Here is a 17,621-nt window from a genome sequence, read left to right on the forward strand (position 1 = left end):
GTTACAGACTAGCACTCCCTGGAACACTGCACGAGGGGACCCAGAGTATCTATGCTACCAGCTGTACCATGGACACAGTGTGCACAGTTTGCCTTGTTCTGGATTACAATAAGGAGGGCTGCTGTCTGCACTGAAAAAGCCTGGGCAAAGGGGTACCACGGGATAGAGGGGCTGGAGACTCACCGTGCCGTCTCCCCCGCATGCCAGGATCCGCAGATTGTGGACTTTCCGGTACAGCTCCAGCCTGCAGGGAACAAGGAGGTTGAGGAGGGGAGGGGAGTGGTATTAAAGGTGTTACACAGCAGCTGCCTCACAGAGCCCTTGGCATTCACAAAGCCACATCCATGTCTCCCACCACGAGCTGGGGGAAGAGCTCTTGGGAGGAATTCTGGGACACAGACTGGGGAGAGAAAGGTCCTGCCCCCATCAATACTCACGCCTCCTTGGGTCCACCCTGGCTGAGGTCAAAAACTTGCCGTGGGTTGAGATACCACATGAAGGATTGGATGATCTTGGATCCCTACGAGGAGAAGAAAGACTTCAGGTAATATCGAATTCCCAGTGGACAGCAGCAGGAGGCATCTGATCCTGCCTAGAGACAGGATCCTAAGACCTGTCTGGAGGGGACACAGGCAAAGCCTGGCTGAGGTGGGAACTGCTGGGCAGCAAACTTTCATTGTGGCCTCTTGTGCAGCTGAGACATCACCAAAACTATGATGAGAGCTCAGCACTCAAATGGCAATGCCTTCACAGAGATGTCTTCTTAGACATACCAGACAAGGCAATACCTGATTCCCACCGCTCTTGGGATTCACAAACACCAGCAAGGGCTTCAAGAGAGGAGCTGGCATGGGCTTGATGACAAAGGGCTTCCACCTCCCTTCCTGCAAGAGATACCACAGATCTTTCACCAAAGCTGGGGAAATGCAAACTGCCACCTCCAGCTGAGCCCTAACATCATGCAGGTCAGAAGCAGGAGGAAGAAAATATTTTGGCCACCCCAAAAATTTTGTATCTGGGATATACCCTGCCAGCAGGCACCTTCATTCCAACTCAACCTCCTTAATCTCAGTGCAGACCCAAAAAGGCCCACTTTTACTCCCAGCTTTGCTCCTCACTGTTCAGTCCCTCTGCCCTTCCAAGACAAGGTCATTCCCAGTCGTCTCGTATCTTACCTCGGCCCCCTTTTTGCTGGATTTCCGCCTGAATGATGTCCTCTTCTTCTTCTTACTGGATTTCAGTGGATTCTAGAGAGAAAAGAAACAAACACAAAAACTCCGTGAGAAACTACTGGGCAAGTGGGAAGTGTGAAAGAGCCCCAAGACTGAAGTGACTTACCTGGGGCCGCCGGACCCGCAGAATCCAGGTGGGAGGAACGACGACAGCAGCATGAGCCCCCAGTGTGCAGGGCTCTTCAATGTGTTGCAGCAAGAAACATGATACTTTGCTGTGATACTGGCCAAGGAGAAGACAGAGAGAAAACTCAGCTGCTCAGTTTGCTGGGTACCATCAATTACCATCTCCTCCTCTCAGGTCCCCTGTGCCAATGCAGGGAGTGCTAGATGAAACCATGCAGGAATTTTGTAACGGGAAGGCAATGAAGAGAAGGTTTCTCAAAGGAGCTTGCAAGTATCTTAGTACAGCCTCTCCCAGAAGGAGGAGCTGTTAAGGGCAGGCTGCAGAGTAACAGCTTGGGGAGTCCCAGCAGAAAGCAGAGGTCATTAGCGCAGAACCAACTGCTAAGGCATTCAGGGGGACTTTGCTCACCGCTTGTTTGCACCAGGAGCAGCTGATAGCTACAATCTCTTTGCTGTGGAAGGCAAACTTCTGCTGAAAACCCTATGGTAGAAAGAATAAGAGGCTTAGGGAATTCCCTGTAGTTTCTTACCATCTAACAGTAAGAGACATTAACAAAGAGAGCATGCCTGCAGCTGAAGCCCTCCAGATCCTGTCAGACAGTCCCAACCACCACAACGGCACCAGAGAGACCACTGTGCTATGTAGGGATGTCCTTATTGCTCAAGGAAAGCACGTCAGGAGGACAGTCTCTTTCAGGATTAGTTGGGCCCAGGGGAAGAACTACTCTATGTGGGAAGCACTTACATAGTGCTTCACTGAGCAAAGCAGCGCACGTGTCTTGGTTTTGCTGCCAAACAGGAATGGTGGGATGTTCCTAGTTCCCAGCCCTGTGCATGTCTCTGGCTTGACCTTAGGTTTCCTTCAGGCTGAGAAAAATGCCCAAGATGCCCTCTCACCTTGCCACACTGCCGGCATTTCCCTTCCTGCCGCCTCCGGTGCACCCAGTGATGTCGGACAACAATGGGCTAAATGGAAAAGAAAAAAAGAAAATTGAAAAAAAAAAAAAAGGGGGAATGAAGGACCCAGTGTGTGAGGGAACACAGGAACAGGCAGAAAAAATGGACACAGGCCCACCAACTTCTGCTCTTGCAGGAAAAACCACTGCTCATAGGCACCAGCCCCCCACCCTCTGAGAGAAGGCAAAGCCAAAGAATCAGGGGGCAAGAGGCCAAATTAAGATGCTCCAGGAAAAGGGAATTAAAACCAGAAGAAATAGGAAGGAGGACAGGGAAACTGAAGATTGAAAATCATACAAAGCAGATCCAACAGAGAGTGGGCGAGCAGTAGCACATCTCTGTCCTTTAACATCTCTGCCCAGATGCCCCTAATGCCAGGTGAAAAACATGCTGGTGGAAGGTGTGAAAATCCCTAGAGAGACACAGTTTTTGCCCGCATCAAGAACATGGAAGTGCTTGCAGCTAAGCAGTGAATCTCCTCACTCCACATTCCTCGAGAACAGCGGCAGCCCCAAAGCCCTCCACACCCACTTCCCCCTGCTCTTTCCCCAAGCCAATCCTGAGCCTGCTTCAATCCCAGTGTGGGCAGCAAGGCTGCTCACCAGCACCTCTGCTCTGCCTGCAGGCTCATGGGGGGTTCAGGGCTGGGACTTGCAGAAGTGATTGTGAGGGAGTCAGAAGTTTTGTAATGAAGTACCACTTGTTGTAAATCCCATCCTACTCTTCCAGCCCTGGATTGGGAATGGCACTGCAGAGAGTAACTAAAAGAGGAAGGGAGTGAGAGTTCACATGCTGGCATGGCAGGGCCCAACATCCTGACAGCTCCTGACAGCTTTTGGGATCATGATGATGAGAGACAGAAACTGGCAGGAGGTTGGGGTCAGCTCTAGAGTTGCCTCCTCCAAGCACAGCACACAGGAGAGGACAAAGAGTCTTGTTGGCTTTAGCGGATGTTAATCCAGTAGAAGCAGAAGGAGGTCTGTGCCTTGAGTTCAGCTTTGGGTCCAAGCAGACACATCTAGGGAAAAAGCTGACCCTGAAGGGAATCTCTGGCACCACAAAGGCCAGAAGAGCACCTTTTTAGGGAAACAGAAAGGAAGAGGTCTTGGAGGAACTGAGAAGCATTAGAAAGACGGGATGGAGAAACAGAATTTGTGAGAGAAAAGAAAAAGCAAGAAAGGGGAAGGAGAAAAAATTTGTAGAGGTTGGAGGGAAGAAAAATAGAGATGGAAGATTGAGCAGAGGCAGAAAGCTGTTAGCAAGCCCAAAGAGTAAGCGAAGCACAAATAAGGGAACTAGGCTAAGAGTGATATGGGAAGGAGGCACAGAAGGAAAAACAAAGCAAGAAATGAAGGTTTAAAGTGATGCTGAAAGCTTCCCTTTATGAGGTTATGCTGGCATTTCAAAGCAGGCAGACCTGTGTTTGAATATCCTTCCCCAACTAGGTCTGCTGTGCCAGCACAAACACAGTGTGGGGGCAGCTCTGTTACCAAAATGGCCCATGACTGAGCCACCCACACCCACTCCAGAGCACTGCAAAGGTCACACTGGCTCCACAGGCTGGAGGGTGAAGCATGAATACTGACAGCTGCTTCCACCAGTGCAGGTCAGCAGACAGGTTCCAGGCCACTGCTTATGCCCAGTCCATTACAACACGGGCTGGAGGGGTCTGATACCACTACTGTGGGCAACTTCCACTGCCACCTGTGGCACCCAGGTCAGAGCTGAGTAATAAAGCCAGAAATGAGCCCATACTGCTTCCTTCCAAATTGCAGGAGACTTGGGGACCTGCTGTTTGCCACAGCCTCATCTATATGCCTGGGGACCCAACACAAGGGGCAAAGTTTATCCCAGAAAACACTATCTGTAGGTTACCCCTATTCAGATTCAGGAGATTCAGAACATGCAAACCATCAGATGCTCTGCATCTGCTGCCTGCAATCTCCTCACTCTTCACATCCAGTCTGTGCTGCTGCCTTGCAAAGAAACATCCCTTTTACACCACCATCCCCTTGGAGCTGGAAGAAACATGATGCCTCCACTCAAATGGGCAACACACTGGCAGCATCTGCTATCTTTACCACCAAACTGGAAATGGGAGAGGCAAATGTGGGCAGCATCCAAGGCACATCTCTCACCTCCCGTATGTTCCGGGATCCTGACTCCCTGAAGGAAGGTTTGCAGCGGAAATTTATCTGTAGGTTGAACACACGAGAGGAATCAGTAAAACCATCATACCTGAAGGAGACCTACTAGAATTGACTGCACTACAGCAAGGCCCAGAACCTCTGAAGTTGTTTAGTACTTGCCACAAAACCTTCACACATATCAGTTACTGAACAAAATGGGGCCTGGGATCGCAATCATGTCATTAGATCCTCATTTTTGTACTGTCTCTTCAGAAACCCCTCTTTGCAATTACACATTGCAGTTCCCAATCTTCTTGTGTTTCACTGCCCAAGAAAATGCTGCTACAGTTTTGCAAGGGAGGGCTTAATAAATAGGCTCTACTCACTTTCTCCAGCTGTTCAATGCAGGGTGTATGCACTACGATCTTGCAGGCTGCACATTTACGCCTGGAGAGAGGTTTTTGCTGAAGGGTAAGAAAAATGGAGAAAAAATATATATGTGAATGAAAATATGCAGTGTTCAGAGCCTGGCAAGCTCAGCCTCCCATCACACTGCCTTCTTATTTATGTACTGGGATACAGAATAAACCCTATAGCAAAGTTAGATACAACCTACACTTCTTATCTAGTGAAGGGGTCTAAGCATATGCCTATAGCAGATGTTCTCAAGCCCGGTACAGAGCAGGGAGGTACTTTCCCTACTGTCCTGTCCTACAGTCCTTGTCCTCTTCTGACACTGCCTGAGAACACCATGGAAGCTGGTCTGGGAGGCACCTGCAGAGTGGCATCAGTGACAGGCACCTGCAGGGTGGCAGGCACAGGGTGACATCAGTGCTCTGTGTCCTGCACCACAAGCAGGAGTGAGCCTGCTAACTGGGAGGGAGACTGCAGGGGCAGGAGGAAACAGGCCTGGTTCTCCAGAGCTCACTTTTCTCCTCTACTGAAAGGTCTTTGATTCAGATTGTCCTTCCAAGGGTGTGGAATCCCAACACCTTCTCTCTGGAACCCTTCAGGCAAGTGGTAGCCCTGCAACAGGTTCTCGTTGCAAACTGAGAACCAGCATTGGCAGAAACTGGGGGACTTGGCCCTCTGGTATACAGAGGCAAGAGGGACACAGTCCCTCAGCAGCTCCCCAGCCCCCTACATGTCCCCCAGCAGCAGCAGCAGCGTGGCCTCTGTGGTCTCCCCATAAGGTGACAGCACAGCCAGGTTTGTGGCCATCGCTGGTGAGGCAGGTGGCCCAGGTGACTCACCAGAAGCTTTGCCATGCAGTTTTGTTCCCCAACGTAGCAGAAGTCTCCAGAGACATTGGTCTCAAACCAGATGTGCTCCCCATAGACCGCAGCCTCCTGAAAGACACAAGACAACACAAGCTCTGAGAGCACCCCCAGAGAGGCACCTGAGCCCCTAAAATGCTTTGTGCAAGGGACAAGATACTGGACAATGCTGGGGGTGGGAGGTTGGAGCTAGGTGGAGGCCAGGAGACAAGATGCACACAACAGCCAGGGACATCTGGAGAGAGGAAACCTCACAAAGCTGCTGCCATGACCCACCTGTTGTAAACAAGAGGGCCCCAGGAAACCAGCTCCAAGACCCACAAACCACTTGTAGTGTCCTGCACAGGGGAGGGGGCTGCTTTCACCACCCCGAGAGGAGGCAGCAGGGCAAACAGTGCAGGGAGCTCCCCTGAACCAGCTTCTGTTCTACAACCTGAAGGTGCAGCTTAAAACCTGCAGGTCTTTGCCTGTGAAGGAGCAGGGGCTTACTCCTCTTGCTTGGCCCCAGCCAACAGATCTTGGCTGTCAGAAGCAGAAAAGCTGGCAGTGGAGTAGTTATGCCATCCCTCCAGGAACCACCTGTGCCTCCATAGCCTCTCTCTCGCAGCACCAAGTAGTGCTGCCAGGAGCACAGATGCTGGCACCAGCTGGTGGCAATGGCAGAGGCCGTAAATGTGTCAAAGTCAGTCACCTGGGAAGCCTCAACCCAGGGAAGAGCCTGCTGCTTCTTGGCCAAGAGCCCATTCCATGCAATGCCCAGCAAAACACAGTACAACTTACGCTCCAATCCACAGTGCTGCGTATCTGCCTCTCCGAGTCGATCCTCATGGCTAGTGCCGGGTTTGGTTGGGCTACCATGTGCTGGAGACTGGATTTGGCAATAGCTTTCCTGGAAGACACAGGAGGGCTGGCTATTAAATATATATGCAAAGCAGAACCTGCTTCTAAGATGCAATGTGAGGTTGGAGGAGAAAGGCCTCCTCAGGACCAAGTGGCTGGCAACGAGGTAAATTTCCATCCCAGCTGGCTGAGAAGTACCTGTTCCTGTGAGACAGTCCTGTGGGATAAAAAAGGACTGGCCATGTTGTTGACAGCTCAGCCAGACACCCTGTACCCAACAAAAGGCACAGCCTGGGCCTGCTTGGTTTATGCCCTCAGGGATAAGAGTTCCATTGCAAAACACCCTGGGAATGTCCACCAAGCTGTGGTCATGAGACTGCCTTTGCAGGAGCAATCTAGAGCCCCTGTCCAACAGTCCCCCTGCATCTCTTCCACACCAAGGCATCTCAGAACCTGGGCTGTTTCCAGACACCAGTACAACTGGCCAGAATAAAAGCAGCTGTTTGTCTGGGGCTAGTGAGCTTCTCCCAGATGTGCTAGGGTAGAAGAAAGGAGCAGGAAAACCAGCCAGCAGGAGAAAGTGTGCATCTCCAGCCAGTAACCAGGCCTACTGCATTCCTCTGGTCCAAGCCTGACAGAAGAGGACACCCACAAGCCCCAAGGACTGCACCAAGAGCATCAGTGGCAGCACTGGCCCAAGTGGAAGATGCTTAAGGTATGCCAGCAGCACTGCAAGACATCAATGGCAGCCAGGTACAATGGCGCTACGTCTCTTCCGTCTTTCCCCACCCAACCTGGGTGTGCACCCCACCTCTCCCCTCCCCAAGGCATTGCCTGCTTGCACACTACCACCATACATACAGCAGCCGGGGGCTCCAGCCGTCCGGGGTGGCGTGGCACGTGGGCTCCGGTCCCAAACCCTGGACGAGGGTGGCAGAGGGGCACCCGGTTCCAGCCGCTCGGGCACAGCGCTGGGCCAGCAGCCGTGGGTGGCCAGAGGCGAGCAGCCCAGGCTGGGGGGCGTCGCTGGAGCGCCGGCGCTGGCTGAGGCGGCGGTAGCGGCCCGGCAGGCCGCAGGCAGCCCGGCCGGGCACGGCCTCGCTGGGCAGGCGCTGGGAGGAGGCGCGCCGCAGGCAGCGGGGGCCCCGCGACAGCAGCCCGGCCTGCAGCGGCCGCAGCTGGGGCAGCATGGCCAGCCACGTCTCCTCGGCACAGTGCTCATGCTGGCCCTGCTCAGATCCTGCACCACCGGCTTCTGGAGACTCAGATCCGGAGCTGTCGGTGCAGTGAGCCCTGTCCCCCTCCTGTCCCGTGGGAATGAGGCTGGCCAGGAGGACAGTGGGACCCAGCAGCTGGGCATCAATGGCTTGTGCCTGGTCCCCGCGCTTCCTCTGCACGGCAAACCTGGGGCTGAGGCAGGGCGGCGTGGTGCTGGAGCGGCGACGGGTGCCGGGACGCCGGACCAAGCCCAGGCAGGAGAGGGATGCTGCCGGGGCGCCTGAGCCACGGCGGCACTGGGCTAGCGAGGTGGAGGGCAGCCCCACCTGGGAGCGACGCCTGGCCTTGCCCGTGGGCACAGCCACCACGCTGGTGCGCCGCTGCCCTTTCCGCCCGAAGTGCCGCCTAAAAAAGGTTTCCATTGCATCCGGATGGTGGCTGTTAACACAGAGACCGGGAATTAAGTAGGCTCCTCTGTGAGTCCCAGGTAACGCTGGGGCTGTCGGGGCAGGGGGACAGGGGGAAGCAGGGGACAGAGGGGTGAAGCAAGGAGTGGGAGTGCTGTGGCAATGCTACCTGAGGCGTGTATTAGGGTGTTGCTTCCCACAGCTTTAGTGCTCCACGAGTCTCACAGCCCAGCCCAGAGGGCTGCAATGGCAGGGCAGGTGTCACCACCTAGCTGGGACCTTCTGCATTCCCTGCTCTCCATTAAGCAGAGCCCCTGTGCACCCCGAGGTGCCAATCAGCCCTGGCACCTTAATTACCCCCACCACTCTCCTGATGCTGATCCACCCCTAGTTTCCCCACAGGAACCACTCTGGCTAAGCACCAGTCCCACAAAATTTGTAGCATATTTAAATTAAGCCGTTGTGATTCCTACAGAAGAAAATTTCCAGGCCAGTAAAACCAGGGCAGGAAAATTTGGTAGAAGCCATTTGGGAGAGCTGGAAGCTGGGAGAGGCTGGAGCAGGGCAGAGGAGATTTAGGAAGATCGTCCCATCTGTCCTGAGCAAGTCTTCTCTCTCATGGGAGAAAGAGCTTTATGGAAAGCTCATGCTTTCCCTGCCCAGCCCTCAAAGCTTGACAGGCTCCCTGGACACTGCAGCAGTCTGTTGAAAACCACAGGTGGAAGGTGCTGCAACATTTTCAGTGGCAGTGGCTCAGCACGCAAAGGCCTGAGTGGAAGGAGCTGAGTCTGGCTAGCTCCAGTGCTCCCCTCCTGCAGAGACAGTGCTTCATTTCCCACCCTCCAGCTGCCACCTCTCTTCAGCTGCTAGAGAATTTATTCAAGGCCAACTTAAAAAAAAACCAAAAACACCAAAACCCACAATTTGGTAGAAGCAAACTTCTCTTCAACTGCTCCCAAGACAGGGGACTCGATCATGGCAGCCTGCCAAGCACACACAAGCCACCACCACCACCACTCTCAATGATTTCCACGCTGTGCAAGGCATCTCCCCTACCCACCACAATGGCATGGAGTATTATTAAATACCTATTATTAGTAGATATTTACACTAGAGACTCGACAAGGTGGAGTACAGGGAAACAGTCACCTTCTAGTCCTGCTGGCCACACTGTTACTGATACAGGCCAGGATGCTGTTGGCTTTTGTGGCCACTTGGCACACGCTGGATCATGTTCAGATGGCTGCCAATGAGCACCATCACCAACAGGTATTAAAAACTGTCTGAACAAATAAAACATATTTTTAAATACACGGGATGTGGCAGACTGCAACAGACCCTTTTCATCCAGCTTTAGTTCCTGGGGGAGACATACTGACCAAGGGCACCTCAAATGAGCTGAATGGCTGTTCCCTCCTGCCCTGGATATTCCACCAGCACAAAGCTGCTGTACCACTTACTGCGGGCAGGAAGACCTCTTAACACAGCTTCCTTCCTTTTTGCACCAGTCTCGTGAGGAAATCTGCTAGAACAACCTTGGTTTGACATTTATATTTGAGCACTAGCTGACTGCAGACCTTTTTATCTTCAGGGCTGTCTGTAAACAGCACATGGAATCAAGCTCTGACCACCAGTGGTGAAGGTTATTACAAGATTGCCATTTGACAACCCATGACAGCAGCATGTGGCAGCTCAGATGTGCTGTACATATCCCCACCTCTTGCATTTCGCTTCCACCCTGAGCTCCAAATGGTGTATTGCAGGTGTGAGAGCTGCTGGTGGCGGAGCAGATGGACAAACTGCCGGGGCTGCCCATGGTTGGTACACATTAGCAGAGCTGTGTGCAGAGCAGCTGGGGAACCATGCACTAGGCAGAGAGGAGCCTGGAAAGAGCTAAGCCCTGGGAGCCCTGGGCCTAACAGCAGCACATTACTGGCACCTCCATTGTTTGTCACAGAGATGGAGAGGAGCCAGCACCTGTGGCTGCTCTGTAGATTGCCTTACTGGGCTGAGTTAGGTAAGGAGGCTGGATGGAGGCAGCCTGGCATTTGCAGGGTGCAAAGGAAAGGAAGTAAGTACTGCTGCATGTATGGGGATATCAACCCTACTTATGAGCAGATACACACTATCATTTCACGCTCCTTGTGTGAGTAAGGAAGGAGCCAGCAGCTCTGGTTTGCTCATGATCTGCAATCAGAGCTCTTGAAAGGTAGGGTGTTTTTTATTACCAGACTTCTCAAAGCATCCTAAACACCCTGCCTGGTCTCAGTGCAGCGATGCTGCTGAAGCAGAAGCACGTCCCAAAATTATCTCGATGCCCTTGGAAAACACAGCAGATTGAAGAGGAAAAACTTGCATCTTGTAACTGCAGTGGACATAGAGCTTGTGCATCAGCTGTTAAGGAGACATCTCTCCAGATATCCAGCAGCTATCCCTCATTTGGTGGTGGTGGTTCCAAAACCGGACAGGCTGACTCTTAGGGCTAAACATGCAAGTGTCCCCCATGACATAATCTTTGCCCACATCAGGAAGAGGATCTGGATTTTCAGCTCAACTATCCTGCTTTGCTTCACTAACCTTGAGCAAACTCCCATGTACCATACTTAACAAACTCTCTGCGATAGGCAGAGGGATCCTGTGCCATACACCCTCTTGGCCCTCCCTCCACATTATTATTCCCTTTGTCCTTCCAGCAGCCTGGCCTATTCCTGCCAGGGTTCAGAAGCAAGAGAGATCTCAGGTTGCTTTCAAACAGTGACAAATCTGGCATACTTCTCCTGGCACCAAAGGAGGCAAATGGACTCTACTGCAGGATGTTGTTGGCACTTAATGTACAAGCCTTGAGCCACAAAGAAGTCTGGACATAATAACACCATCAGCTCCTCCTGACCTTTCAGCAAACCTCCAACTAGTCGACTGGAAAGCATTTTTTCCAGCCACAGGACTACAAGGGAAACAAGTCTGAGAGCTTCGCCCTGTTCCATGACGAGCACCTGTCCTGATGGCAGCTGGCCGGATTCCTGCGTCCTGGCTAGCTGTGGGTGCTGGGGAGCTGCTGTGGCACTAGAGTTGGCAGAGTGTGAGCAGGAGCCCATTTCAGTTTACATGCTGTCTTCTCTGGCAAAGACACTTGACTCGAACAAATCAGCCACAAGGAAAGTGTGTTATTAATAGCCACTCCTGTGTGACATCAAGATCTCCTGGGCTTCTGCCTCCCTGCTGCCTCCCTGCCTCGGCACTGGAGAGACTGAGGGACCCAGGAGCCCGTCCAGAGAAATACTGCTCATTCCCACCCTGCTGGCACTGGTTGCCTTCAGCATCTGTTTCCATCACAAACTTGTACATCCCACACTGCCCTTTCAGTGCTCTGATATTCAATCTTCCCATGTACACTGCTGTCCTCACACCACCCCTGCTGAGATCCTGTCCCCGCTCTCCCGTCCTGCTTCCCACGCATCATCACCGACCTCTCCTCTCCCTGGGGCTCCCCAGCCAAGCTTCTCTGACCTTGCAAGAACAACCTGCACAGATGAGGTCAGCTGAGGAAGGTGCCTCCGTGCCAGATGGGGAAGGGAAAATGCTGGTCAAGATGTGGTGCAGCCCCTAAGGCTTTGGTTGCAGCGAGGTGTGTAGTGATCAGCAAGTTTCCAAACTGCACTTTGTTTCTACTCAGAATTTCCATTCCAGCTGTCATCTCTCCTACCATCACACAAATAAAACAGAGTCAGGAGCTCCCCTACATTTGGTCCAGTGTGAGCAAGGAGATGGGGCTACCCCCAGCACAGGGGTAGGGAGGCTCCATCCAAACCATGAGCCTTTCAAAGCACCATGAGGGGTGAGCTATGGGCTATGCTCATCTATTTTAAGATTCATACATGTGATCTACTGCAACAAGTGCCACCACCTACATGGGCTGCTTCCAGGCTTCTGAACTGCAGAAGCATGGTATTCCCAGGCCAAGGACAAGGACACCCTCAGTTGCACTGTCACCCTGCAGAGGAGGGGATTACTGCTGCAACCTGTAAGGTTGCCCCTCCAGGCTGCAGAAGCCAGTTTCTGATCCTAGCAGGGCACTCAGACGGCGATGTATCTAAGCTTATCGCTCAGTGAGTCCTGGGCCTGATCAAGATTAATTCAGACCTCTCTACTAGTGAGAAAGCAAGGCAAGTGCTTAGAAACCAGCTGGTGGTCAGATGCATGCAGCTGCAGAGGACCTCCTCCCAGCCCTGTGGTTCCTGAGGTCCCTGCACGTGCTGAATAGAGGTCCCTCTCAAGGCTACTGGGCATGGATATGACAGCAAAGCATCCCTGGCAATATCTAAATACATTTGCCAAGTTGCTCAGAAGACTGTCAGTGTCACTGGCACTCTGGGTGGCCAGCCTGGAGGCCCCAGGACAGCACTGCTTCACAAAGGACAGCTAGCTACGTCAGAGTAGCGTCTCTGTACCCTTCTTGTACTGGGCTGTGCTCAGGAGCTGGGGACACCACAGGGAGGAGATACAGCCTCTAAGATGATTTCTTTCAATAAGCAAGTCAGGGTGACAGATGCAGCACCAGGAACCAGCAGCTGCCTTGAGGTGGGGGGGATTGTAGCACGGCAAAGAAATGAAACGCCACAGTTTGACAGTTTGTCAGGGTAGGCTTCTCCAAGTGGCAAAGCCAGGTGGAAGGACACCACTTGGCCATGCCTCAAACAAAGCAAAGCAAAAGCCATCTCACCTTCATGCCTGGCCCTTTACAACAAAATGCTCACATTTGATTTTCTGGGAAGAACAGGGGCTGGGAGCAGAAGGGACTAAGACTTTTCATACAGTTCCTAGCATTTTCCCAACACCCTTCTCATGGCAGCTCCATCCCACCTCACCCAAAGCTCTGCATGATGCCATCTCCTTTTCACCACCTTCTCAGGGCAAACGTGAGATCTGTTTTAAGGCACATCTGCCAGAGTAGCTCAGATCCTCCACAGAGACTTCATAAAGTGAAGAGTTTTCCAGCTCTAACATTCAGAGTAATGTTCCCATTACAGCAATGTGATTTCCTTCCCAAAATCCATGGAAGATAGTGTTTTATCTTAATTTAAACCAAAACCATCTCCTTGGAGCCTCCTGGGCTGACTCTGGGCATTTATATCCCTTGACAACTTTCCACCATCATAATGTTATGAAGTTTATCTGCCACTACAGTAAATAATCTGCCTCCTGGCAATCAAGAAACCTGACAGCACTGATGTAAACAATCTGTTGCTGCATTTGGCTGGGGAGCCAAACAGCAAGACAGACAGCCGTGAGCAATGAATTAACCAGGGTTGAAATGCAGAGGGTGAGCCACTACCATCAGTGATGGTGCTGGGGCTGAGGCTGAGCAAGGGTCGGGGGAGAGGCTGGCCACACAGTTTCTATTTTGGTCCCATCAGTAGGAACAGCGATGCAGGCTGGGAAGGACTTGGAGAGTTTCTTTTTTTTCTCTCTCTCTGAGCTTCCTTTCCAGAGTGACATGCACGAAGCCAAGCAGCGGGGGCCTCAGCAGGGTGTTCTGTTGCTTTAGGTACCCAGACCATGGTTTCTTTTGTAGATTCCCATTATCAGTGATGGTCCCCTCCTTCAGTATGCACAGCTCTGCTCCTCACAAGGAGGGATACACTATTTAAAGGGTGGCCAGTCCCACAGCTCAGCTGTTTGATCCAAACTCCCAGAGCAGCCTCATAGTTTTTTCCCCAGCACACAAAGCCAAAATCCTGGCACAGAAATTGCTTCTGGCCCCAGTGCTGCCCCAGGCAGGGCAATACACAGTGTCTGCCCAGGGCAGCAGCCCCAGGGAGGAGGCAGTGAACCTTGTGTAACAACAAAGCTGCAGTGTGGCAGATACAGAACACAGGCAGTGTAACCCAGGGCTAGCAAGTCTCTGCACCTCCCAAAGCAAAGTCAAGAAAACGTCAGGCACTCCACAACAGGCACTGATCGCTGATCACAAAGATGGGACTTGCATGCCTCCCTACAGCCCGCAGCAGGAATCAGGAAGGGCATCCCACTGCTCCTGGCATAAGCAAGTAATCACAGTGCCACCAGCACCAGAGGGTATGCCAGGAGGCCACAAATCTCTCCTGCTTTCCTAAACTATCCCAAAGCAAATTGACTGAGGACTAAGGGTCCTGGCAAGGCGCAGGCTATTTCCCTGTCCTCTGCTACCTGCAGATTTTTTGCTGCCACCCCCATGCCACATGGACTGGCAGGACAAAAGCAGCAGAACGAGTGTCTGGAAATACACCACTGGCAGGGAAACCCCACAGAAACACCAGCCAGGCACCACTGAGTGCCATGGTGCTGTGTTTCACAGACCCCTTGCCTGAGCCCTGGGGACTGCTGTGGAACAGCTTGCTCCAGGCTGTGCCAGCAAACAGTGCTCGACGGAAGCAAAGTTGAGGGTCTTGGGGATGACTCTGGGGTCTGCTCCCCTTGCCCTTCACAGTGGTCTGGAACCAAATGCCATACCTACAAACTAAGGGCTGCCTCTTCCCCCAGGTCCCCTCCCATCCCCCACCCAGCACAAACAAAAGCAGCAAACGTGAGGGAGAGGGACGAGCAGGATAAGAAGAGGGGAGATAGTGGGAAAAAGCCCCCATGACCTGATCCGAAGTGGTGCAGGAGTCCTGCAGGTGCCGAGTGGGTGGCAGCGGCTGCGCCGCAGCAGCGGGCCAGCCCTCCCCTACCAAGTCCTAGTTTGGAGAGAGTGCTTGGCTTCTCCCTGTGCTCCTCCCCACGCTGCAAAGCCTGACAGCGCTGTTAAAATAACCAACTGCACTTCCTCTCCGAGCAGCCCCGAGGCCGGCTCGCCCCCAGCCACGCTCACCACAGCGGGCCCGGAAAGAGAGGGGTCCCCACGGCGCCAGCTGCTCCCCGAACACTCAGCTGCAGCTCAGGGATGGAGCAGCTCTCCTGGCAGCAGCAGCAGCAGAACACGGGGAGGAACGTGCCTAAGTGGCGATTCTCTCCTGCCTCCTTGGAACTGGGATAAAGGGGTTTGTGTGGCTGATGGGAGTCAAGCTGCCAGCCACGGAGAGCCTGTCTTCATGCTCAGGAGGTATCTTGCTTCCGAGTTAGTCTTTGGTCCAGGCAGGCTCCACAGATGTCTCAGGAGCTTTTTGTCTTCGTTGTGGAAACCCTCCATGGGACCTGTCACGGCCAGCTGGGGACTTCCCCGTCATGCTTCACCACTATTTGGGTTCCCCAGCTGCCCCTAGGGATCTGCTCACAGACAAACACAACCCATCTTCCTTCTGGGGCCACAAAACCCATCTCCTCTTTGGTCTTTGTAGAGAGGGGAGGGAAGGTCACGCCGAGGGCCAGCTCACTCCACGATGCGCGTCACCAGCTATTGTTATTTCGGTCGTTTACCCCGGCGATGAGAGCCGATGGCCACACAGGCCATAGCCAGTGAGTCAGTGCGGGCAGCTGCAGCTGAGACCTCGTCCTTTCACACCCTGCCCTCTCCTGCCTGCCCCTTCCCCTTGCCTACATGTCATGGCTAAAATTAGACAGGGAGCTCTTCTCCTGAGTGTGTAGGAATGTGTGTGTGTTCGGACTGTGCCCAGTGCTCCTTGGGGCCTGGAGTGGGACTACAGTAACACAATCGTAACAAAATGTCACAGAGGCTGCAGCCAGTGTGGCGAAGGCGGCCAGCTACCTTCCCCAATGGGTGTCTTGAAAGCAGTTCACAAGAAACTATTCCCTAGAGAGTAGCCAGGCCCAAAGGCTGAGCTACCACCATTGCTGTCATCTCCATCATGGCAGAAAGAGCAAGTGGCCTTTGTGAATCAGTGGGAGAGAGGGGTGGGGAGGACACATGAGCAAACCCATCTATTGCCAAAGCTGCTGAAGATTGCGTTCAGCCCTTTTCTCACATCACCAGAAGGGAAAGGGAGCTGGAGATACCCAGGGCAGGCAGGAGGTGTTCATCCTGGTCAGTCCTCAAAACTGGCAGCTGGTGAAGGATGGGAGGTTCTGCCTCCCTCCCTACACAGGGTATCTACACATCCTTTGGAATTCCCTTCCCAGTGCTGGGAAAGAGCCAGCTGCCACTAGCAGTCAAGCAGGTCCCAGCATTGTCACAGCCCCAGGGCAGCCATGCTGCCAGCTGCAGAAGGGCCTCTAGGAACAGCTCCCAGTCCATCATTTTTAAGACTCACTTACCAGGACTGGAGGATATTTTATCAAAGAGAAAATTAAAAATGTGCTGCAACTAGTCAATCATTCAGAGCAAAGTAGCCTGGTAAGAGATATGTGTGGTTCCTCACTAGCCCCACCTCCAACCAAAGAATCTCACACAGAATCACACAGAATGACTAGGTTGGAAGAGACCTTCAAGATCATCGAGTCAAACCTATGCCCTAATACCTCAACCGAACTATGGCACTGAATGCCATATCCAGCCTTTTTTTAAACACATCCAGGGACGGTGACTCCACCACCTCCCCAGGCAGACCATTCCAGTATTTTATCATTCTTTCCATGAAGAACTTTTTCCTAATGTCCAACCTAAATTTCCCTTGGCGCAGCTTAAGACTGTATCCTCTCATTCTGTTTGTTGTAGAAGCTTAGCACAGAATCACAGAATGATTTGGACTGGAAGAGACTTTAAAGGGCATCTTGTTGTAAGCCCACTACCATAGTTAGAACACCTTCCACTAGACCAGGTTGCTCGGAGTCCTATCCAACCTGGCCTTGAACACTTCCAGGGAGGGTTCAAGCTTCCAGCTTGTCTCCAACTGCCCCATGCCCACGTTGCTCAACCTGTCCCCTGAGGTCTATGCATAGCAGAGACTCCTGCTGATAGCAATTGCTGCTCCTCACAGTCACCACAATCCTATCTGCTTCCTGGGCTGGCAGGACCTGGACTTACAAATGTAAACAGCCTGGAGGGGTGACCACTGTGGATTCCAGGTGGCCCCAAAATCCCTTCCAAGTCAATCTGACCACTAAGAGACCAGGTTACTAATTTTCCACGTCCCTGGAGGCAGCAGGAGCAGAAAGCCTAAGAACCCTCTCCTCAAGTTCAGTCATGCAAACACCTTGCTGCCATTCTCCTTCCCCCATGACTTAGTAAGCCGTCAGCCTGTTAACATGCAGACAGGTGAATGGGTTGTGATGGAGACCAGTGGCTCCCAGTGCTGCTGTCACAGGTTTCGGTCTGCTGTGTTCAAGCAGAAACCACTGCTCCAGGCTGAGAGGCTCCCCAGGCCCACACAGCCCTGAGCAAGACTTTCCATGTGAGGAGATCCTGGTCCCACGCACCTGAAACGACACCACAAGCGGCAGCCCCTGCAGGTGTCTGCAAGGGGGAGAACTGCTCAGCATCCCTGAGAAACCTAGTCCCCAGTGATCTCTCTACACCACAAAGCCTGAGACAGGAAAGACACCTCCCAAGCCTTCATCATGACC

The 17,621-nt window shown here is 52.8% G+C and overlaps 1 protein-coding gene across 11 annotated transcripts in view; it reads right to left on the reverse strand.

Moving 5' to 3' along the window:
- DGKZ (diacylglycerol kinase zeta) overlaps positions 1–17,621 on the reverse strand; it is a 52,957-nt gene that overhangs the window by 18,170 nt on the left and 17,166 nt on the right. For 7 of the 11 annotated variants that reach the window (XM_023928118.2, XM_023928117.2, XM_086893689.1 and 4 more), the window contains 11 exons: positions 6,502–6,610; positions 5,698–5,793; positions 4,831–4,908; positions 4,454–4,510; positions 2,256–2,324; positions 1,768–1,839; positions 1,339–1,455; positions 1,176–1,247; positions 789–884; positions 438–520; positions 184–244 (listed from right to left, as the gene is read on the reverse strand). In XM_023928118.2, the coding sequence (XP_023783886.1) occupies positions 184–244; positions 438–520; positions 789–884; positions 1,176–1,247; positions 1,339–1,455; positions 1,768–1,839; positions 2,256–2,324; positions 4,454–4,510; positions 4,831–4,908; positions 5,698–5,793; positions 6,502–6,610 (910 nt within the window). Of the gene's footprint in view, positions 1–183; positions 245–437; positions 521–788; positions 885–1,175; positions 1,248–1,338; positions 1,456–1,767; positions 1,840–2,255; positions 2,325–4,453; positions 4,511–4,830; positions 4,909–5,697; positions 5,794–6,501; positions 6,611–7,422; positions 11,921–14,809; positions 14,886–17,621 lie in introns of those variants that run through there. The other 4 variants (XR_015288240.1, XM_086893682.1, XM_086893690.1 and 1 more) reach the window with 2 other exon arrangements.

This window comes from Cyanistes caeruleus, chromosome 6 (assembly GCF_971803275.1).
Source record: "Cyanistes caeruleus chromosome 6, bCyaCae1.hap1.1, whole genome shotgun sequence".
Classification (NCBI taxonomy): domain Eukaryota; kingdom Metazoa; phylum Chordata; class Aves; order Passeriformes; family Paridae; genus Cyanistes; species Cyanistes caeruleus.